Source organism: Cydia amplana, chromosome 1 (genome assembly GCF_948474715.1).
Source record: "Cydia amplana chromosome 1, ilCydAmpl1.1, whole genome shotgun sequence".
NCBI classification, from domain to species: domain Eukaryota; kingdom Metazoa; phylum Arthropoda; class Insecta; order Lepidoptera; family Tortricidae; genus Cydia; species Cydia amplana.
The window spans coordinates 4,617,251-4,637,654 of NC_086069.1; the positions used below are offsets into that span (position 1 = coordinate 4,617,251).

General features: G+C 40.2%; 1 protein-coding gene across 13 annotated transcripts in view; it reads left to right on the plus strand.

Moving 5' to 3' along the window:
• Positions 1–20,404, plus strand: part of LOC134660614 (tight junction protein ZO-3-like) — a 140,012-nt gene that overhangs the window by 106,791 nt on the left and 12,817 nt on the right. For 9 of the 13 annotated variants that reach the window (XR_010097910.1, XM_063516416.1, XM_063516484.1 and 6 more), the window contains 16 exons: positions 3,362–3,537; positions 5,992–6,179; positions 6,505–6,774; positions 7,814–7,990; positions 8,921–8,987; positions 9,982–10,132; positions 10,779–10,911; positions 11,346–11,489; positions 11,757–11,929; positions 12,503–12,674; positions 13,106–13,322; positions 14,072–14,252; positions 16,294–16,518; positions 17,875–18,040; positions 18,722–18,822; positions 19,691–19,840. Coding sequence is in view for 12 of the 13 variants with exons in the window: in XM_063516416.1 (XP_063372486.1) it covers positions 3,362–3,537; positions 5,992–6,179; positions 6,505–6,774; positions 7,814–7,990; positions 8,921–8,987; positions 9,982–10,132; positions 10,779–10,911; positions 11,346–11,489; positions 11,757–11,929; positions 12,503–12,674; positions 13,106–13,322; positions 14,072–14,252; positions 16,294–16,518; positions 17,875–18,040; positions 18,722–18,822; positions 19,691–19,840 (2,691 nt within the window). In the remaining variant the exon portion in view is untranslated. Of the gene's footprint in view, positions 1–3,361; positions 3,538–5,991; positions 6,180–6,504; positions 6,775–7,813; positions 7,991–8,391; positions 8,516–8,562; positions 8,691–8,920; positions 8,988–9,981; positions 10,133–10,778; positions 10,912–11,345; positions 11,490–11,756; positions 11,930–12,502; positions 12,675–13,105; positions 13,323–14,071; positions 14,253–16,293; positions 16,519–17,874; positions 18,041–18,721; positions 18,823–19,690; positions 19,841–20,404 lie in introns of those variants that run through there. The other 4 variants (XM_063516636.1, XM_063516837.1, XM_063517071.1 and 1 more) reach the window with 4 other exon arrangements.

Genomic DNA, 20,404 nt, shown 5'->3' on the forward strand with positions numbered 1-20,404 from the left:
ATGGAGCATTATCTATGAAAAGGGACCTTGTTGTCATTGGCGCTTACGCCGCAGTGTCGCGAGGCATTGTATTTACCCATATCGGCGCATCGTTAATAATGGCGTAAGCGCCATCAACAATAAAGTCCCTTTTCATAGATAACGTCACATATATATCAGCTATTAATATCATACCTATTAATATCCTACATACCTTCACAAAACCGGCTAACCCACCTTACGCAAGGTGCGTGTTGTACGCAAAATTTAACGGCCATGCTTTTCACAACATTGCATGGAGCATTAAAGTCTATGTTAAAAGCCTAATAAATTCCAAATCTAGCCGTAGATCTACTAGATCTTTTAGTTTAAGCAAGGAGTGTCGAGCCACTCCTGCATGAGACCCCGTGAGAACAGCCTTTAAAGTTAATCCGTTTGCAATATTTGTTTACTATCACATTAAATTGCTTCGTGCCTTGACTCTGTCTTGAATTGTTTAACTATACAGGTTGGTCCTTAATGTACCGAAATACTTTAACCATGTACCTATTCCAGATGGTAATACCAAAAGTTGCTTTACCGTTTAAAATTTAAAGAAAGTTTCAGCGGAAGGAAAGACAGTAGGAGTACGAGTTTTATTTTTAATTACGTCATATTATACTACGTGTAGGCACATATATACAACTGCATCCTATATCATACGTCACCTAAAACACTCTGTTTTAAGCATTGAGGTATATACTATACAAGAGACGACATCTCGAACAAAATGTTTCCGCACTTCAGAGAACTGCATGCACATCTTTGCTTTTAGTACGTCACCGACCACTGATGAGATGCCACACATGTACAGAAAATTAAAAAAAAAAAAATTAAAAAATGCCTTCGTGCGTGCTAAAAAGTTGCAACAATAGCACAAGAAAATATAATAAAAGAGATGGAATAACATTTCACCGGTAAGCAATGGAATAACTGTTGATTTACTATTATTTAGTTTTTAAAGTAAATGTTTGGTCGTAGAAAAAGTATTGTATGCAACGTTGTTTAACTGAGTCAAAAAATACTCGTGGCGTCTTTATTAACAATTTTCGGCTTCGCATGCATGCATGCACTTCTCTGAGGTGCAGAAACATTTTGTTCGAGATGTCGTCTCTTGTTATATACCTCAATGGTTTTAAGTAGATTCCTTATTTCAATCAACCTACCGCTAAGCCGCTAACCGCTACCTAAAAGTTGTCTGGAAGAGATCTTTTTTAGCGATAAGACCGCCTGTTGTAACCTCTTGTTGATTTTCTGTATTCTTTGTATTGTTTTCTGTATTGAGGTGTGCTATAAAGAGTATTTGTACTGTACCTTCTCTGTACAGCTGGCGCTTTATCAAGTGTCGCAAACTATAAGATTACGGAAACCAGCGTCAGTATCATCTATTCTCCATTTGTTTACAGTTCAATCAATTCTAATGCTTAGCCGTAATATTATATCCAAGCAAGTCGTCTCAAGTTTCAACATCATAATGTACGGCGAATGGGTTGTGGATAATCGAGTTCCAATGTTTTGCATTGTCCATCGGGAAACAAAGCGATTGTGAAACGTGCTCGTCAATTTTATCACGGTTCGTATCGATTTTGCGAGGTCGTTTGAATGGGGAAGAGCTAAAAGAGCTTGCACGCACTTGTGTACATTATTGCGTATTCACCTCACCGTCTTTGCTTCTTGAACTAGCTCGTTGTAGAGATAAAGTACCTACGTACGTAATACTTACCTAAATACTGGACTACGCTTTCTATCGTCGTAGGGTGGCTTTGCATTGCTTAGCTGACTTTTCTGACCTATAAAAGCGCTTGCTCTTCTCGGCATTGAAGAGGCAATGTACCTACTCATCGAAGCTAGATTACCCACTGTTCACGACATTCATTTTCCTAAAATATGCCATTCTCAACCAAAAGGGTAGGGTTAGTTGTTGATCAATGAAACACTAAAAGTTTAAGCCTTCCTATCTCTGGTGTTTTTAAAGTTATGAGTGTGATATTTCGTATGAAGATAAACAATTTATTTGGCTATCATATGGCGTTCTTGGTTTCTACTTGTTTTTAACAGTTTCTGTATTATAAAGCTTTTTTTGAAAAATGAGTTTTGTTTCATTGTGTACTTGTGCATGTTTTCAATGAATCACTCTAATTTTTACAGTGAAACAGGTGTAATATATATATTCTACCATGAAACATCCTTAATAAACATTGAAACGTTGTAATAAATAAGTTACATTAATACATACATCCTTTCAATCAATTAATGAGAAAGGAAAGGAGAAAATAGTGGTAGGCTGAAATTTGTTATTTAAAAGGTTTCCAAAATATGGAATCGTTATAAGATTGCTGAAATATCTAAAAGCGAAAGACTTGTTTCATTGTACGCACACCTAAGTTTCATTGTGAATCGAAAATCTGGTCGGCACTTACGGCATGCTGCGAGAAAGGCGCCTTTTATGTCCACGGAGTATGATTGCCAACTAGGTGGACGCGGGAGGGTTTTAAGCATCTCCATGCTTGATATCATACACTTTCTTGCAACATAGTAATTATAAACGACTGTTTCAATGTTAGACATGTGACCTTAACCTTGCCATCAATGAAACATTCAACATATAAACTATCCTATCTCAGCCATTTCTAAAGTTAAGTATCTTATATTTTGTCATATGATAGACAAATTATTATCAATTTTCATGGTATTTTAGTTTCACAAATTTCGCACATAGTCTTTAATTAATTAAAAAAATAATGAGTTTGTTTCATTGTGTACTAATACTGGTGTTCAGTGACAATCATGTTTTATTGTTTACTACATAAATATGTTTCATTGTGAGACTAGGGAGTGTTTTTTGAAACAATTAAAAAAAACTGCATCAAAGAGTGAAAGAAATTTAAAAATATTTAGCTCCAAAGTAACTTTAATACACATAGAACACAACAAAAAATTAAATAACGCCAAACTAGACTCTATATCTTGGTAAAAAATTGCGAATCATAAATGAAAAATATTGCTTTTGTCACACGAATTTACAGTAACGCTCGTAGCAACGTGCTCCTTCTCCGAGGCGCGCTAGCGTATTGGGGAGGTGCTGGGGGTCCTTGAGCCTGCCCTTGCTTGACAGACGGCACTAGCTGATAACACCTAGTTTCCGAGATATCGCAAAGTTTCACTGTGTACGATTGTTTCAATGTTCGACAACTGACCCTACTTATTGTCGGTTGTCAATAAGGCGCTCTTTCGATATTGCTTCAATTTGAAATAAACCTTATCGACAACCGACAATGTGGTTGCCTTTTGGTTGAAAACGTTACAAATCATCATTAATAACTCTTCTTCTCTTTTATCGCAGACGGCAGAACGCAACAGCGGTTGGGAGACGCACAGGGTGCGGCTGAACCGCGTCCCCGGCTACGGGTTCGGCATAGCCGTGTCTGGGGGCAGGGACAACCCCCACTTCGCGAGCGGGGACCCCTCCATAGCCGTGTCTGATGTACTGCGCGGAGGACCGGCGGAGGAGAAACTACAGTGAGTTCATTTGGGTTAAATAGGTATACAGGATTCAGCATTCTCAAGGGGACAGGGATATCTACCACTTCATGAGCAGGAATCGCGCTTTAACTGATCGTCAAGACATCATCTCGGACATCATCATAGACATAGATACCTATATCTACTCGCAATAGGTCTCGGAAAATAATAAGGAAGACGAATGAGATCAGAGTTACCCATCGGATACGAATGATTATCACAAACCATGTTGGAACGTCTGAACAATAGTTATTTGTACAACAAGAGATCAAAGTTTGATATTTCTTCGAGTGCTTATTTTGAGTCCCGTGCAAGCGAAAGATTCTATAATAGATTCACTCGCTACGCTCGTGAATCTAATTTAGAATCTTGAGTGTAGTAAGGGACTCAAAAGCGCACGAGATGTAAATAACTTTGATCTCGTGTAGTACACAACATTTTTCACCTCAGCAGTGAGAACATATTAGAGAACCCGAAAAATGTATTCCTTCTTCATCACTTACCTCCATTCACTCATGTTTTCTTAAGATATACCAACAATTCAATTTTCACCTCAGCAGCTCGAACAAGGGTACTTTGCTACTTAGAAACAGTGAGCAAAATCGCATTTTGCTCACTGAGTGAGCAAAATCGCATTTTGCTCGTTTTGTCTCACTCAGTGAGCAAAATGCGATTTTGCTCACTGTTTTTAAGTAGCAAAGTACCCTTGTTCGAGCTGCTGAGGTGAAAAATATATTTCTTCTATTTACCTACATATATTACCGAAATATCTGGTCTGGTTGAACCAACCAAAATTGACGGACTGATCAACATCACTCGGCAGAGGACTATGCAAATTCCCATACAATAGAATTCGGTGACAGACGGTTTGGTGCAACCGACCCTAAGTATCTTCAACGTTACAAACTTACTATTTAACTTAAATTAGTGACACTCGTATTAAGTACTTATATGCAATAGAGATACGGACGTAACTATAATATCTAATTGTTGTTTAATGCTCCCAATTCCTGTATCATCAAGAGGAAATACGAATTAGCACTTAAATCTGTGTGTGTGCATTCTGCGTGTGTATTTAGCGGTATACGGTACATGGTACATTGAACTGGCACAACTGAGGAATGTCACGCGTCCTGGTTATGTAATCATGGCCATCGGTAGCGTAAGTTCCTGGGTAATAGATATTAAGAATGGTTAGGTATGTAACTGTTTAAACAGGTTATTCTAATAGTAACATTACTAACATTTTAATATGTTTTACGTTGCAAACAATTCATAAATATTCCAGATTATATGTCTCCCATGTTACTATCACTTTCCCAAGTCAAATAGGCCCCCCGGTTAAACTACAGCAGGTAAAATATAGGTTCATTCCTCTCTCCACTCGAATGAAGCTGTCACTTCGCCTGCTGTTAACTGCTCAACAAGTTTCATATGTATGATCCTCGCATGGCTGGACGCAGTCAAACTCTGCTTTCCAATAGAATTGAGATTAAGCGTTTTGACTTGATAATCCGGAATTATTTCATCTCACATTGATGTTACGGTTAATAATTCAATTACAATAGTAATGCACGTATTTGCTAAGGTGTAAAAAAGTTGAAACGTTACGTAGCACCATAGCTCGTTTAAAAGTAACGGTCAAATAATGAGCTACGCGAGATATTTAAGTCACCAATTACTTACACACGTACCGTAAGAGTCCCAACTTAAGTGGTATCCACGTCGCCATAGGTACTACTATAGCTGTATAGAAAAATGGATACTTAAGTTGGTACCGTGCCTATTTAAACAAAAATTAACGGCAATTAAGTACTTTGTCATTTAATACAGTGAGAACCAGATCATGTCATGCGGTTTATGGCTGACATAAAGTCTTTGTAGCAACATAACACGCAAATGTAACTTTGTAAAAAATGGGTTTCCTCGTGCGGCAGAGATATCTAATACCTTTAAACGAGCAATTCTTGTTTATTTATTTATTTATTTATATATATATTTCGGTGATCTCGGAAACGGCTCTAACGATTTCGATGAAATTTGGTATATGGGGGTTTTCGGGGGCAAAAAATCGATCTAGCTAGGTCTTATCTCTGGGAAAACGCTCATTTTCGAGTTTTTATATGTTTACCGAGCAAAGCTCGGTCGCCCAGATATTCTAGTTTAAGTAGGTAATTAAATTGTTATCAGACCTTGATTTGACTACTATTAAGTATTAAAAGGCTGCCAACATGAGTGTTCCCTTTAATAAAATAAATACACACAGGTAGTGCTAAGATTTTCAAACGTAAAAATCTTGCCATCCATACGGGGCTGCATAGCGTCTTTGGCGGTCAAATTTGTGGCTACAGTGTTTTGAACAATTTTTTTTATCAAGCAGTAACGCTTGCGTGCGATACTAATTTTTTTTATACTACAGGAAGATCTCATTGTGATATTCGTTATTTTCAGAGTCAACGACCGTATAGTGTCCGTGAACGGAGTCCCTCTAGAAAACGTGGAGTACGGCCGCGCGGTGGCGGTGCTGCGGGACTCGGGCGCCGCCGTATCGCTGGTGGTACGGCGCCGGGCGCCCGCGCCGCCGCCCACCGCGCCTACCAACATCAAGCTAGCGCTTACTAGGAACGGGAAGAAAGAAGGTCGGTCTCACTCCATTTAAAGTCAATGCCTGCATAGTCTGAAATGTAAAAAAAATATAACGACAGACCATAGGCGATTGTGTAAGTATGTAAAATAGAAAAAAGAATACATTGCGCTTGTACACGTCACGCTCTGCTACTTTTGCGAGTCAAATGCATCTCCTCCCGTTACTAAATTTTCTTTCGTTCTTTCGTTATTCTGTTATTGATTTATAGACATGTCACAAAGGATGAAACCTTTCTTGTAATATGCTATTGGTCATTTTAATGATGTTGTGTCGTATCTTAAATATATGTGCAATATACATTTTAATCTTCCTTACAGACTTCGGCATAGTCCTCGGCTGCAAACTCTACGTCAAAGAGCTGACCCTCCGAGCCAGAGAGCAGCTAAACCAAGCCGGCCAGGGCCTCTGCGAAGGAGACGTAGTCACCAGAATCAACAACACAGCCATCACTGACGCCATAACGCTCAAGGAAGCCAGGAAACTGATAGAGTCCTGCAAGGACAGACTTAATTTAGTGGTGACGAGGGAACTGATCCGGGAAGAGACGGTCACTAACGGGAATTATCAGAATAATTACAATAGTTTAGGTGAGTCTTTAGAACCTTATTCTAAAAACTATAATGTAAGTATGTCATCCCTCTTAGTATCTAAGTATCACATGTTTTATTGACCCGACTATCCGGTATAAGTCGCAGTCCGTTTAAAGTTATAAGTGTCAGTGCTCGATCTTTTCCACAAATATCTATAATTGGTTATGTCCGTGTTTGGTAATTTAAAATTAAAGATAGAGGTATTAGAAAAGCTATGTGCGTTTCTAATATTTACCTGTAATTTATGTGAATAACGGCTGAGATGTGTCATATCATATATGAAATAACTAAAAGTAAGACTTGTTGCTCTGCTTTAACGCTAGAGTTAAGTAAATCATCTACTTTCATAATAATTACCGACATCACGTAACGAGAATTAACAACGAAACAACGTTAATTACGTCGATCACACAGCTCAGTCAACAAACAAGATTCATTAGGCCAAATACCTTGGAATAACCAGCTGATTAAATTGACGCATCCGATCTTACTAACTCTTTTGGTATTCGAGTTGTCAAACGTGTACGGTGTAGGTAATTAGTGAGATACTTTAAATTTAATGAGATAGAAGTTAACGCTGCAGATTTTTTGGTATTATAATTTGACATGATTGCCAATATGGGAACCTAAACTTCTTCTCATCCTTTTTGCCCCATTTTACAAAGCTAATTGTTGCATGGTTTATACATGTAAGGGCCATTGCGCCATTCAGGGTTAGCCACTAACTCGAGGTTAACCGGTGGTTGACTTGACTCCGAGTTATAAGTGGCTAACCCTGGATGGTGCAAGTGGCCCTTTAGTAACTTATGTGTAAACCGACTAACTACAATGATGTGATTGATCCTATGAATTGGCGCTTTTCCAATGGCGACATAATATGCCTTTCCATCATTATTTAAACTTTTAAAACTGTAATCCTGTAGCTTTTAAAATGGGGTCTGATTCTCTCTCCCGTTTTTCGGCGCTAAGGCAACGATGGTTGCATTGAGTGCTGTCGTAATTTTTCCAGTACTGAAGACTGTGTACACTTTTACAGATGGATCCCACAACGTGTACGCGGGCGCGGAGCCGATGCAGTCAGCCTACTCCAGCAGCGGACAGAATCTGTACGTGGCGGCGCCGGTGCGGGGCGGGCCTGCCGGAGACAGCCGGAGGGGCCCGATGTCGCACGAAGTGGAGCAGCCGCCGAGACCACCGCCTCCGAGGAATGACGGTTCGTTTACTAGGCGGTGTGCAAGGATTGTGTAGGTAATGAGTATACTCCAGCAGTGGGCAGAATTTATACGTGGAGGCCCCAGTGCGAGGCGGGTCTGCTGGAGACAGCCGGAGGGGCCCGATGTCGCACGAAGTGGAGCAGCCGCCGAGACCACCGCCTCCGAGGAATGACGGTACGTTTACTAGGCGGTGTGCAAGGATTGTGTAGGTAATGAGTATACTCCAGCAGTGGGCAGAATTTATACGTGGAGGCCCCAGTGCGAGGCGGGTCTGCTGGAGACAGCCGGAGGGGCCCGATGTCGCACGAAGTGGAGCAGCCGCCGAGACCACCGCCTCCGAGGAATGACGGTTCGTTTACTAGGCGGTGTGCAAGGATTGTGTAGGTAATGAGTATACTCCAGCAGTGGGCAGAATTTATACGTGGAGGCCCCAGTGCGAGGCGGGTCTGCTGGAGACAGCCGGAGGGGCCCGATGTCGCACGAAGTGGAGCAGCCGCCGAGACCACCGCCTCCGAGGAATGACGGTTCGTTTACTAGGCGGTGTGCAAGGATTGTGTAGGTAATGAGTATACTCCAGCAGTGGGCAGAATTTATACGTGGAGGCCCCAGTGCGAGGCGGGTCTGCTGGAGACAGCCGGAGGGGCCCGATGTCGCACGAAGTGGAGCAGCCGCCGAGACCACCACTTCCGAGGAATGACGGTATACCTACGTTTATGTTTCTAGGATGTGTTTGGTACAAGAGTTGTGCTGAGCATATTCTTGCGCCGGAAACTTGTATGTGGCAGTTTTTAGTGTAGGCAAAGGAAAAACTTAGTTTACTTAGTTTTAGTGCACGTTTATTTAGGAACTACCAAAATTTAGCAAACGTGTTAGGTACTTCTCTGGTTATGTATTAACAAATTACCTAAAATATGCGTTTTCATTTCCAGACTATTATAGCAGCAGGCGGCAACTGTACGAAGAAGACGGGATGACCAACCAGCGAAACAAACCACCGTAAGTAAACACCTTTCATGACTAAATGTTTTTGCAATTCCAATAAATTGTCCATTCCTATGAGTATTCCATTCCATTTACTTTTATTTTAGTAATTGGCCACCTACGTGAAATCATATTGAATTATTCATATCCTCGATTCGATCGAGTAAGCTTATGTAGTGTACAACGAAAATGAAAGATACTTAAAGGGCGAAAAAATAATGGTTTTCTCTTTCGTTTGATACGTACTGAACGCGGCCTTCTGTATACTCACTAATGGTTCAACACTCAACACCATTGATGAAAATCGACAAGGTTCACAATAAATAATTTTACAACAAATAAATAATTTGTAATTTGGAACTATTCAATAGGGATGTTGACATTTTTTTGGAACTGGTTTTATTTTGTAGATAGACACGTAATAATTACAGAAAAAAATATAAAAAAAATATATTCATTAATTTTGAATAAAAAAAACATGTATAATAAGTTTCGTGTTTAAATTTCGCGCCTAAACGCTCCAAACTGTCACGTGACCTTGATGACGTAACGGCGTTTTAAACAAACTGCTGTCAGACATTTTTTTAAATTCTTTATATGGCAACTGACAATTTTTTTTAAAGCCTTAACACACTACCGCATCGGACAGCGACCTTCTTTCTCGCTCTAACTTATAGCTGCGTCCTTAACGCACCACCTTACACACTATCGATTCGTGCGCCGCACCGCACCAAGATCGCGTTTCGGTACGATAATCTGTAGACACTTAGGCAGGTTTTATACTTGTCTTTGGTGATTCCACTGTGATTACGTCACGCGCTCCGATTGGCGTTTGCAGTCACGTGATACTGGGCATTATTTTAAATACTTTTGATTATTTTTAATTAATTTATTACGCATATTTACACTTGCAAAATATGATTTTCCGCGTTCTAATATTCCCTGCTATGGTAAAAACATAACATGTTATATATTCGCGATTCATGTCAACATCCCTATTGTTTTCCAGAAGCGAGCCCCGCCTCATCAGCTTCCAGAAGGAAGGCTCGGTGGGGCTGCGGCTGTGCGGCGGCAACCGCTCCGGCGTGTTCGTGTCCGGCGTGCAGCCCACCAGCCCCGCCGCCCTGCAGGGTCTGCAGCCTGCTGACAAGATACTCAAGGTAAACATTTTACTTCCCATGCAACTTTCAACCTCGCATAAGCGAGGTACATAAGTACCTACTTTTGATTTTTATGAGAATGAAAGCTGAGTTTGGGTTACTGTCATCAGACCAAAATAGGTTTTATAGCGTTTTCGGAAGTATTTCAGGGCAAAGCTAGCATTAATCACACATCTAGATTCAGCTAAACCATAGAGAAAAAAATACATAGTGCTCACTCCATGCATCAGTTTTAGTACCAAAAAGACTATTAGCATCTAGCATCGAGTAGCGGAACTATCAGTACTGCTACTTGACAATAGATGTAGCACCGACCGGAAAGTCTTATGCTGTTGAGATAGGACTTTCCGGTCGGTGCTACATATATTGTCAAGTAGCAGTACTGATAGTTCCGCTACTCTATGCTAGATGTAGACACTGAAATTAATAGTCTGAACTGATGTATGGAGTGAGCACTCTTGTCTTACTATATTTCTCTATGGCTGAACTCACCCATCTTTTTCTTAGACTTCAGACTCTTTTCTTAAGCTCCTCTATACCTACTTCACTCTGAAAGAGAGAAATAATGCATCAATGCTCTCGGGTCATGATACTCATGATACTCTACTCTTATCTCTCATAATATAACTATAACGTACTGTTCCAGGTGAACGACATGGAGATGAAAGGCGTGACGCGAGAAGAAGCAGTTCTCTTCCTACTTAGTCTTCAGGAGAGAATAGACCTCATCGTGCAACACTCGCCGAGCGAATACAGCGCTGTTGCTGGTGGACAGATGCGTAAGATACTGAATACTATTCCACTACCCATACTACTACTGAATACTATTCTACTAACCATCATTTTAACAGACTTCAATATTGCAAAGAAGGAGGTTCTCACTTTGTCTTCTTTTCTATGTATGTTCCCCGATTTTCTCAAAACTTCTCGGTCGATTTGGATGATTCTTTTTATATTTGAAAGAGTAAACTTACAACAAAATCGGCCCCATTGTGTGTCCGGACAGGGTGAGTTAGTGAGTATAATTATCCTGGAGAAATCGACCGTCTTTAAATATTAAAAAAAAATCTTTAACTTTTTTTCGGGTATCGTACATTTTCTCTCGGAAAGCGAAATTTCATGAAGCGGAACTACTGATGAAAACCTAAAAATTATCATCACCATCAAAATTTTTGGGCAGAAATACCTCATGACATTTATATTTCATTGACAGCTGGTGACTCGTTCCACATAAAGACGCATTTCCACTACACGGAGCCGACGGACGGGGAGATGTCCTTTAGATGTGGGGACGTGTTCCACGTGGTGGACACGCTGCACAACGGCACTGTCGGCGCGTGGCAGGTCTACAGGATAGGTAAGTGGATATTTAAACTTATTAATACTATTTGCGAAGTGTACCTAAAAATAAACATTAGGTGTGTCTAAAAAAACAACAATGCTATTGATAGGAAACTGAAACATAGACTTAGGTTAGGAGCCAGCCCAAAAGTCCTAATTCAACTGCAATGGAGACTTGCTGAACTGATCCGATCCAAAAATTCCGCCCGGGATGACCTCGTACTGCATTTTTTTTATACTGTAACAAATACAATAATGAGATTATTATCCATCATCATAACAGGTCGCAACAACCAAGAAGTCCAGAAGGGCACGATCCCCAACAAGGCTCGTGCCGAGGAACTGGCCACGGCGCAGTTCAACGCCACCAAGAAAGAGATGTCGGGGAACGACGGCAAGCACAACTTCTTCAGGCGGCGGCGCTCCACGCATCGGAGGAGCAAGAGTCTGGGCAAGGTCAGTGGCTTACGTAGGTCAGCTGGTCCAGAAAAAGGGGATCTCTCTAGAAGGTGTAGTTTAATGCGACCAAGAAGCAGATATTACTCAACGACGGCAAGTACAACTTCAGCTGGGGACGTTTCACAAACCGGAGGAGAAAGGGTCTGGGCAAGGTCAGTAGTTTTCGTAGGTCAGCTGGTCCAGAAACACATCACCTACACGGTGGTAAGGTGTAGTTTAATGCGACCATAAAGAAGCAGATATTACTCAACGAAGGCAAGCACAACTTCGTCAGGTAGGGACGTGTCAAACACTGGAGGACAAAGGGACTGGGTATTCTGGGCAAGGTCAGTTCATATTACGTAACTTTTGGGCTAGTTGTAATAGCTGGGTCCAGAACGATACGAGACCCAAGGCGTAGGCAAACTTCTGCCGGCGACGGTATTCCAGACATGGGAGGAGCAAGGTCAATTATTCTTGACCTAAAATGAACTACATAATCACACAGCTCGTAACAGGCAAAAGATCCAGAACCTTGCATTATAGTCTCTGAAAGCTTTTGTCTTAGTAACTTGTGTTTTTTGCCAACAGGAGCATTGGGACGAAGTAGTACTGTCGGACAGCATCAGCAAGTTCCCAGCATACGAGCGAGTGGCGCTAAAACAGCCCGGCTTCGTGCGTCCCGTCATCGTTCTTGGCTGTGTCGCTGATTTGGCGCGAGAACGATTACTACAGCAGGAGCCAGACAATTTCGCGTGTCCTAGTAAGTTCTACCTTTAATTAATCTGTTCTCCTTGAACAGAAACCTCTTAGTTGGATAGGACGGCTTCATCCTAAGAAGCCGGACCTATTTCCCTTAGAAGATTGTGGTCCAAGTTTCCAGCTCATGGGCATAATCGAATGTTATTTCGTAGTTGGTTCACATGCCAAGATGATCACCATAGGCTCGTTTTATGTGTGGATCAATTTGATCATAAATAAAGCTCAACATTAACGGGCTAGATTTCTCTTTATTTCAAGCTCGTGAGCTCTTGGGATAGTCGTTCCATAGATTTGCCTGGAAGCATTTGGTAATTACCGTTATCTCAGATCTAATATCAAATGTCTTCGGTTATATCAAAAATATTTGGAACATGCAATATATAACATAGCCGTTGGGTATCTATGACCATCTTTCAACCAATTTATTTACAGAAATGGACAGCACCCTAGAAGACAGTAAAACTAAGTCAGCTGGCATCATCCGCCTATCCAGCATACGATCCATCATGGAGCGAGGGAAGCACGCGCTACTGGACATAACGCCGAACGCCGTCGACCGACTGAACTACGCGCAGTTCTACCCTATCGTCATCTTCCTGAAAGCTGACAACAAACATATCATCAAGCAGTTGAGAGCAGGCCTTCCAAAGTAAGTTCTTTTATGAAAAGTTTACTGTCCCCTGACACTTCACAGCTCTTTATACTAGGACGCGTTTAGAGAAGCTTTCTTGCGTGAGTTGCATATTTGGTAGGTACATTGCAATCAGGCTAGCCGCCAGATATATGTATTAGTAACTACCTGTGATCTTAACTATAGTCTATAAGAACTATAGTCACCATTTTTCTCTTAAAATTTACAACAAAGACACCACGTGACTTGGTTGTTCGACTAATGATATAATTCCATAGATACAAAAAGTTGTAGCTTATCGGCCGAATGACCAAGTCATGTGATTATTTTGATATTCGTAAGGACTATAGACTATACATTTTTGAAAACTGTTTTCTATTCCGAGAGCGATAACAATCATCCCACTTCTGAATAACACCAATTCATTTATTAACAAAAAGATTCTTGAAAAACTGGGTATGTCGAGTTCATTTTCAAAACTTGCGTTCTCTTTTGCCTGACACATTAACGTGAATCTCCAGATCAGCCCACAAGTCGGGTATGTCAAGTTCATTTTCTAAATTTGCTTTCTCTTTTGCCTGACACATTAACGTGAATCTCCAGATCAGCCCACAAGTCGGGTATGTCAAGTTCATTTTCTAAATTTGCTTTCTCTTTTGCCTGACACATTAACGTGAATCTCCAGATCAGCCCACAAGTCGGGTATGTCAAGTTCATTTTCTAAATTTGCTTTCTCTTTTGCCTGACACATTAACGTGAATCTCCAGATCAGCCCACAAGTCCTCAAAGAAGCTGCTCGAGCAGTCCCAACACATGGAGCGCGTGTGGGGCCACGTGTTCACGCACACCATCACGCTGAGCGAGGCCAACCAGACCACGTGGTTCAACAAGCTCACTGACCTCATACAGCGGACGCAGCAACAGCAGCTCTGGGTGTCCGAGACCAAGGTGAGGATTTATTATGTGACCAGATGCGCCCACAAGTTTAAATTTAAGACTATATCTATAAAAATAATCTGAAATTGGTACTTGATATGTCTTACATATGTAGGTCTTAAAGTCTTTAATTGAGATAGCATTGTGTGTGTATTATTATTTTGTGCCATTGGTAAGTTATATAAAAACTTGTTATCTTGTTTGAAGACTTTAGAACACATGTATTTACATTAATCGAAATACATTTCTATGTTTAGTATTGGAAAGGTGTCTTACTCGTATGTCTGTCTATTTACAACAGTATGTCGCATCATGCTTCAAGATGGTTGCTTGGTAAAGGCAAAGGTGCATTTGGTAAACTATGTGCTTCGTATAGATCTGTCTATGTTAATATTTATTGTGATCAAATAAATTACTACTTACAGCAAAATGTAAAATAAAGGTTTTGGGGACCTATCACTGAAATCTATCTGGACGTCGTTTATTTGATCATATAAAAGGCCTTATTTCAAACCAATTTTGGCGATCCCATAGAAAAAGGGAAAGTTTTAATTGCGGATTGGTTTGAAATGGCATTAAATGTATTAACCAATTTCATTTCTTCTGTCTTTGCGGCGGTGTAGCACGTTGAAATGGTGTCGGACATATACTTCCCGATCCCACCGTCCCCTTACCCCGCCTTTTACCCCATCTCCTACCCCATTAACAACTACCCCCAGTCCCGGTCACCCCACACCCCCATACAATCACCACAGAACATGCCTAATCTAAACGCTAAAACCAAACGCCACAATCAACTGTATGACGCTAACAGAAATCACGTAGTGCCTTACTATTACGCTGAAACATTAACTCCTTGCATGCCTAACAACAACTATAGCGTGCCTAACACTTACTTAACAAACAAAAACAGACACACTTTTGCCAGTTACCCAGAAAGACAATACTATTCCGGTCGAAATTTAAATTCAAGAAATTTTATCAGTCCTGAAATGTCGAGAAATTTTGGAAAGAATATGTATCCACAGCAAGGATTTAGACCTTTCAGCGTCCTCGAAACTTCTGCTAAATCTCCTACTCCAAATATACAGAGACCATCCTCAGTTGTTCCCATGACTGAGCAGTTTAGGCCAGCCTCGGTGTTCTTTCAAAAGAATGAGGTAGAAAATACTAATGAAGTTCCCGATTGGAAGGCCAAGTTGCAAAAAGAACTGCCAAATACTGTTTTAAAAAGTTTTGATAAGCCGTCAAGGCAAATATGTCGAATTCCGAATTGTAAATGCAACTCTAAACCTGCCGTAGACCCTGGGAGGTTCAGTGAGGCTCGAACACTTCCTACATTCACAGAGAGATCACTTCATAAAATAAAAAACTTGTCACTACCCACTTTAAAGCTAGAGGAACACGCTGTTGACCAGAAATGTGAGCAGTCCGAGGCAGAAAGGGACGAAACAACGCTTAATAAACCTATTTCTGAGTTACATTTAGGGTATGTGTAGGTTTTAATATAATAAATCACTAGAACTTAAAGTTACCAAAATAGGCTAAACACAAAATGACTCAATCAATACTTTGATTTGTTTATTTCGCTTTTTATCTACCTTTGTATGTATATTTGCTGCATGTAAATAATTTGCACTGTTTTATGTATCGCTTCTTGTGTATGTGGTATTGTTACGCTTTTTGTAGATTTAATTTGTTTTATTTTAATTGATTATCATAAACCTGCCAAAGAGTTGACATAATGTGTTAATGTTTTTGTTGAACATTGTCATTATTTATCAGTGTTCAACACCACTTTTAAAACAAATGAACATTCGATGATAAACCGTTACTTTTACAATATTTGCACAATGGTTCAGAGTACTCGTGTCATTGACACCCCAGTTAACTTGAATGTTAATTTGTCCAGTGTGCCCCATTTAATCATTCACAGACGCTAAACATAGTTGTAACGTTTTATTGCAATCATTCATTTGTCTTGTCACCCCATTCCATACCCACCCGGACCCGAACAAAATGGCCGACTCACAAAATGGCGGAGGCAAAACAGAGGCCAGAGCCGTTGTCGGACGACTTCTTGTTCTCAATGTCGTCGAGTACGGAGAACCGGCTGTCGTACGCGTCGAGTCCGGAGAGCGACTTGGAAGTAAGCCCGCCGCCGGCGCCGCGGCTGGTTAAATCGTCGTCGGACCCGTCCATAGCCACGACGCAGGACAACATGGACCGAGATGACGATTTGAATCATATGGCTGATGCTGTGCCGCCGCCTTATACGGTGCGTATATCATTGCTTCTTTAACGTTGTATTGTTTCAACAAGTTACATAAAATCATCAGATCATCACACTATCATGATAATCTATTGGGTTACTTAGGTAAATATGCGTATCCACATAGGTTTTTTTTTTAATATTTTATTAGGACAGTACTTTACTTACAGTACAGTCAGCAGCCGAAGTTGCTAAGCGGGCGAAGTGTTCAAAATTACCTTGACAAGCTCTTATTCTCTTAACAATAAAGTCGCGTCAAGATCATTTTGAACACCTGGCCCGCTTAGCAACTTCTGCTGCTGACTGTAAAGGTACCCTAGTTTCGTAATTTCAGATTTTTAAGTAGTTAATAATCAGGGCAGGGGAACTGAGAGCATATACTCGTAGATACATTCAACTCAAGTTCTAACTTGAATTACCTAACCCTTAAATGCATGGTGTACGATGCAGCGTACACAACATAAACATTAAATTTTATGCATAATTAGACAAATTCTATTTGTTCCTGTATAATATTTCAATAGTTAATCTAATCAATTTTCTGAATTTTTACTTAAATTTACGCAATATTTTAACTTATAAAAATTATATTTGTTTTAAGATGAAATGTGGGAAAACTTGGAAAAACCGGAAGTTGATGATTTTTAGTGTGTGATTTAGGGCCGATTTTTCGGGGTTTGTAATTATTTTATATTTAAAAACTTTATCATAGGAATATCACAAATAGTGTACCTTTCTGATGGCAGTAAGATTTTTCCTATATACATATCTTACTAATAATTATATATTTACATAAATATGATTTAGCCTATGCAACTTCTAACACTGATTTCGCAGCGAAAATCGATGTTATATTTTTTTTACTATTTTTCCTAGAACCAGCAAAGAATTATATGATACATATATTAATTTCGGGCAAAAAGAAAAAATCATGCATTTAAGGGCTAACAGATGAATGTGTATTCTCAGTTATTTTCTAGTAGGTAAGTACCACAATCTGCTCGCGAACATCTCGGGACTACTTAGATATTTAAATGTCATAGGTATACTTTTAATATTTAATTATTGGGTAAGTATAACCATAGAGAAAGAAATACATAGATTGGTCACTCCATACATCAGTTTTAGTACCAAAAAGACTATTAGCATCTAGCATCGAAAAGCGGAACTATCAGTATTGCTACATCTATTGTCAAGTAGCAGTACTGATAGTTCCGCTACTCGATGCTAGATGTAGACACTGAAATTAATAGTCTAACTGATGTATGGAGTGAGCACTCTTGTCTTACTATATTTCTCTATGGTATAACGTTATAAAAACCAGTAGTCTAACTTCAACTGAACACTTCCTCAACGCAACAGCAAGGCGGGTACGGCGACAGCAAATACGGGTTCTCAACGAACGGCAACGGGCCCACCAACGGCATGACGCACCACAACGGGCAGCAGAACATGACGCAAGAGGCTCCGCCGTACCAGATGAATCCTATGGCACATTCACCACCGCACTCCCCGCTTTATGGGACCGGTAAGCACTATATCAAAATTATCAAAGTATTCAAAGTCTTAAAATAAGTAACTGTAGGTATCTATGTAGGTACCATGCTACGTTCTAATTCAGCTCATAATAAAATCTATAATTAAATATATTAAAAACGGGTCACTCATGTATGTTAAGTCGAAAAACGCTCGACATGTTTCACTTTGTACCGAGAAGTGTCATCAGGAGCTTGCGTTTACGGTGACGGACCGGCGCAGATATTTAATAATTATGTCTTTGTCTCACGGAAGTTTTGTTATTAAAATCTATAATTATTTGATGGGGTAGTATATTATCTGCCTTCTAATTGTGTACAAAATTTGTTAAGTCGCGTTTCTTTTGCCTTTATATATTGTTTACAAACGAATGAACTGAAATTAAACTATACCTACTATGAGTTTTATGCGTCGCTAGCTGAATTTACTTCTCAAAGAGACATCACAAATCATGCATATCTCTGGCGGTCTAGCATGCGTTCTCGCGCGTGAGTCCATACTTGAAGACGCGCTAGATGTATCGAGTCGCGAGCGAGAACGCAACTCATGCTAGCAGGTCTGACAAAGACTTTCCAAAATGACATCGCAAGTGTAATAAGGACTGTGTGTAACGCTATTCGTAGCTGTATAATCTGTGTGTAACAAGTCTGCATGTAGTGTGTTAACGGTTCAGTTCCAGAGCTGCCGCCGCGCACGCCCGGCCGACCAGCAGGAGGAGTTCTACTGCCCGCGCCGCCGCCGGGCCGCCCGCCCCTCAACAGGCACCCGCAGCAGGTAACACTAATTACTTGACGGGTTACTTACTAATGTTAGTTAGGTATATACAAGTGAAATAGTTATTTGTACAACAAGAGATCAAAGTTTGATATTTCTTCGAGTGAGTCCCGTGCAAGCGAAAGATTCTATAATAGATTCACGAGCGTAGCGAGTGAATCTAATTTAGAATCTTGAGCGTAGTAAGGGACTCAAAGCGCACGAGATGTAAATAACTTTGATCTCGTGTAGTACACAACATTTTTCACCTCAGCAGTGAGAACATATTAGAGAACCCGAAAAATGTATTCCTTCTTCATCACTTACCTCTATTCACTCATGTTTTCTTAAGATATACCAACAATTAAATTTTCACCTCAGCAGCTCGAACAGTGAGCAAAATTCGATTTTGCTCATTTTGTCTCACTCAGTGAGCAAAATGCGATTTTGCTCACTGTTTTTAAGTAGTAAAGTACCCTTGTTCGAGCTGCTGAGGTGAAAATTGAATATTTGACCAACAACCCTCCTTCGCAATGGCGAGATCAGTCCTTGTTACCTGCCGCATGGAAGTCACAACTCAACTCATAGAGCTTGTGCGGAAAGAGAAGAGTCGTGAAATGTATTGAGCCCCATACATTCCACGACTCTTCCCTTTTCGAACATACTCTAGCCTATTTGTCATCTCTTATTTTAGCGTTTATCCAGTAGCGTCTAACTCCTGCTTCGGAGCTCGGAGCATACTTAATGTTTAAAGCATAAGCTTAAGATCTACCCATATTATTTTTCCATTAAGCCAGATTAAGGATGCTTTACAAAATCTATGTTAACCGTTATCTTACAAATTCTCGGTTGACACAATGGTATTTAATAAAGCCACTACGATAAACAGAACACACGCCCCAGCGCACAAGAGCGTCTGTTCGGGCCACCGAAGGAAGCGAACGGCGACGACACGGCCACGTACACAGCCCGGCCTACGAGCATGATCATACAGCCCACGCAGAACTCGCTCGACCGGCACAGGCATCCTGGGAACCCGGTAGGTTCACGTCTATACAAAACTGACTGACTTTTTATTAACACACACACAGAAACTTTACTGTGTTCACAGTTGGAGACAAAAACACAAGATTTAGGTCTTTATGAATAGTCCATTTACTTAACTACGTAACTGCATACTTATTTCTCGTGTTTTTTATATATTTAAATAATTATGTTATGTTTTCTAAAGGTTTAGTAAAGGATCATTTTATACATAGGTATGTATAAAACGATCCCTAGGGTAGAGTTAAAATAATCACAGATCATTCCTTTGTAATAGCAAGATTTCTTCGTCTTAATCATTTAAGTCAGTCGATTCCAGCGTTTCTTTATTTTCAGAAGATGAGTGCTATTTTTTTTTCTATTTTGGCCTTATTTTTAATGCCGTTAGGGGCACAGATTTTGCTTGGTATTTTAAAAGGCAATCCATAATTTAATCGCATTAAGAGCCCTTAGAATTTCTTCCTAAGGTCATTTTTTCGGAAGTAAGTGGCTTTGCGCACATAAATTCGCGACATAATATGTTATGGGCTGTACAGGAAATGCTCATAGTAAATTACTT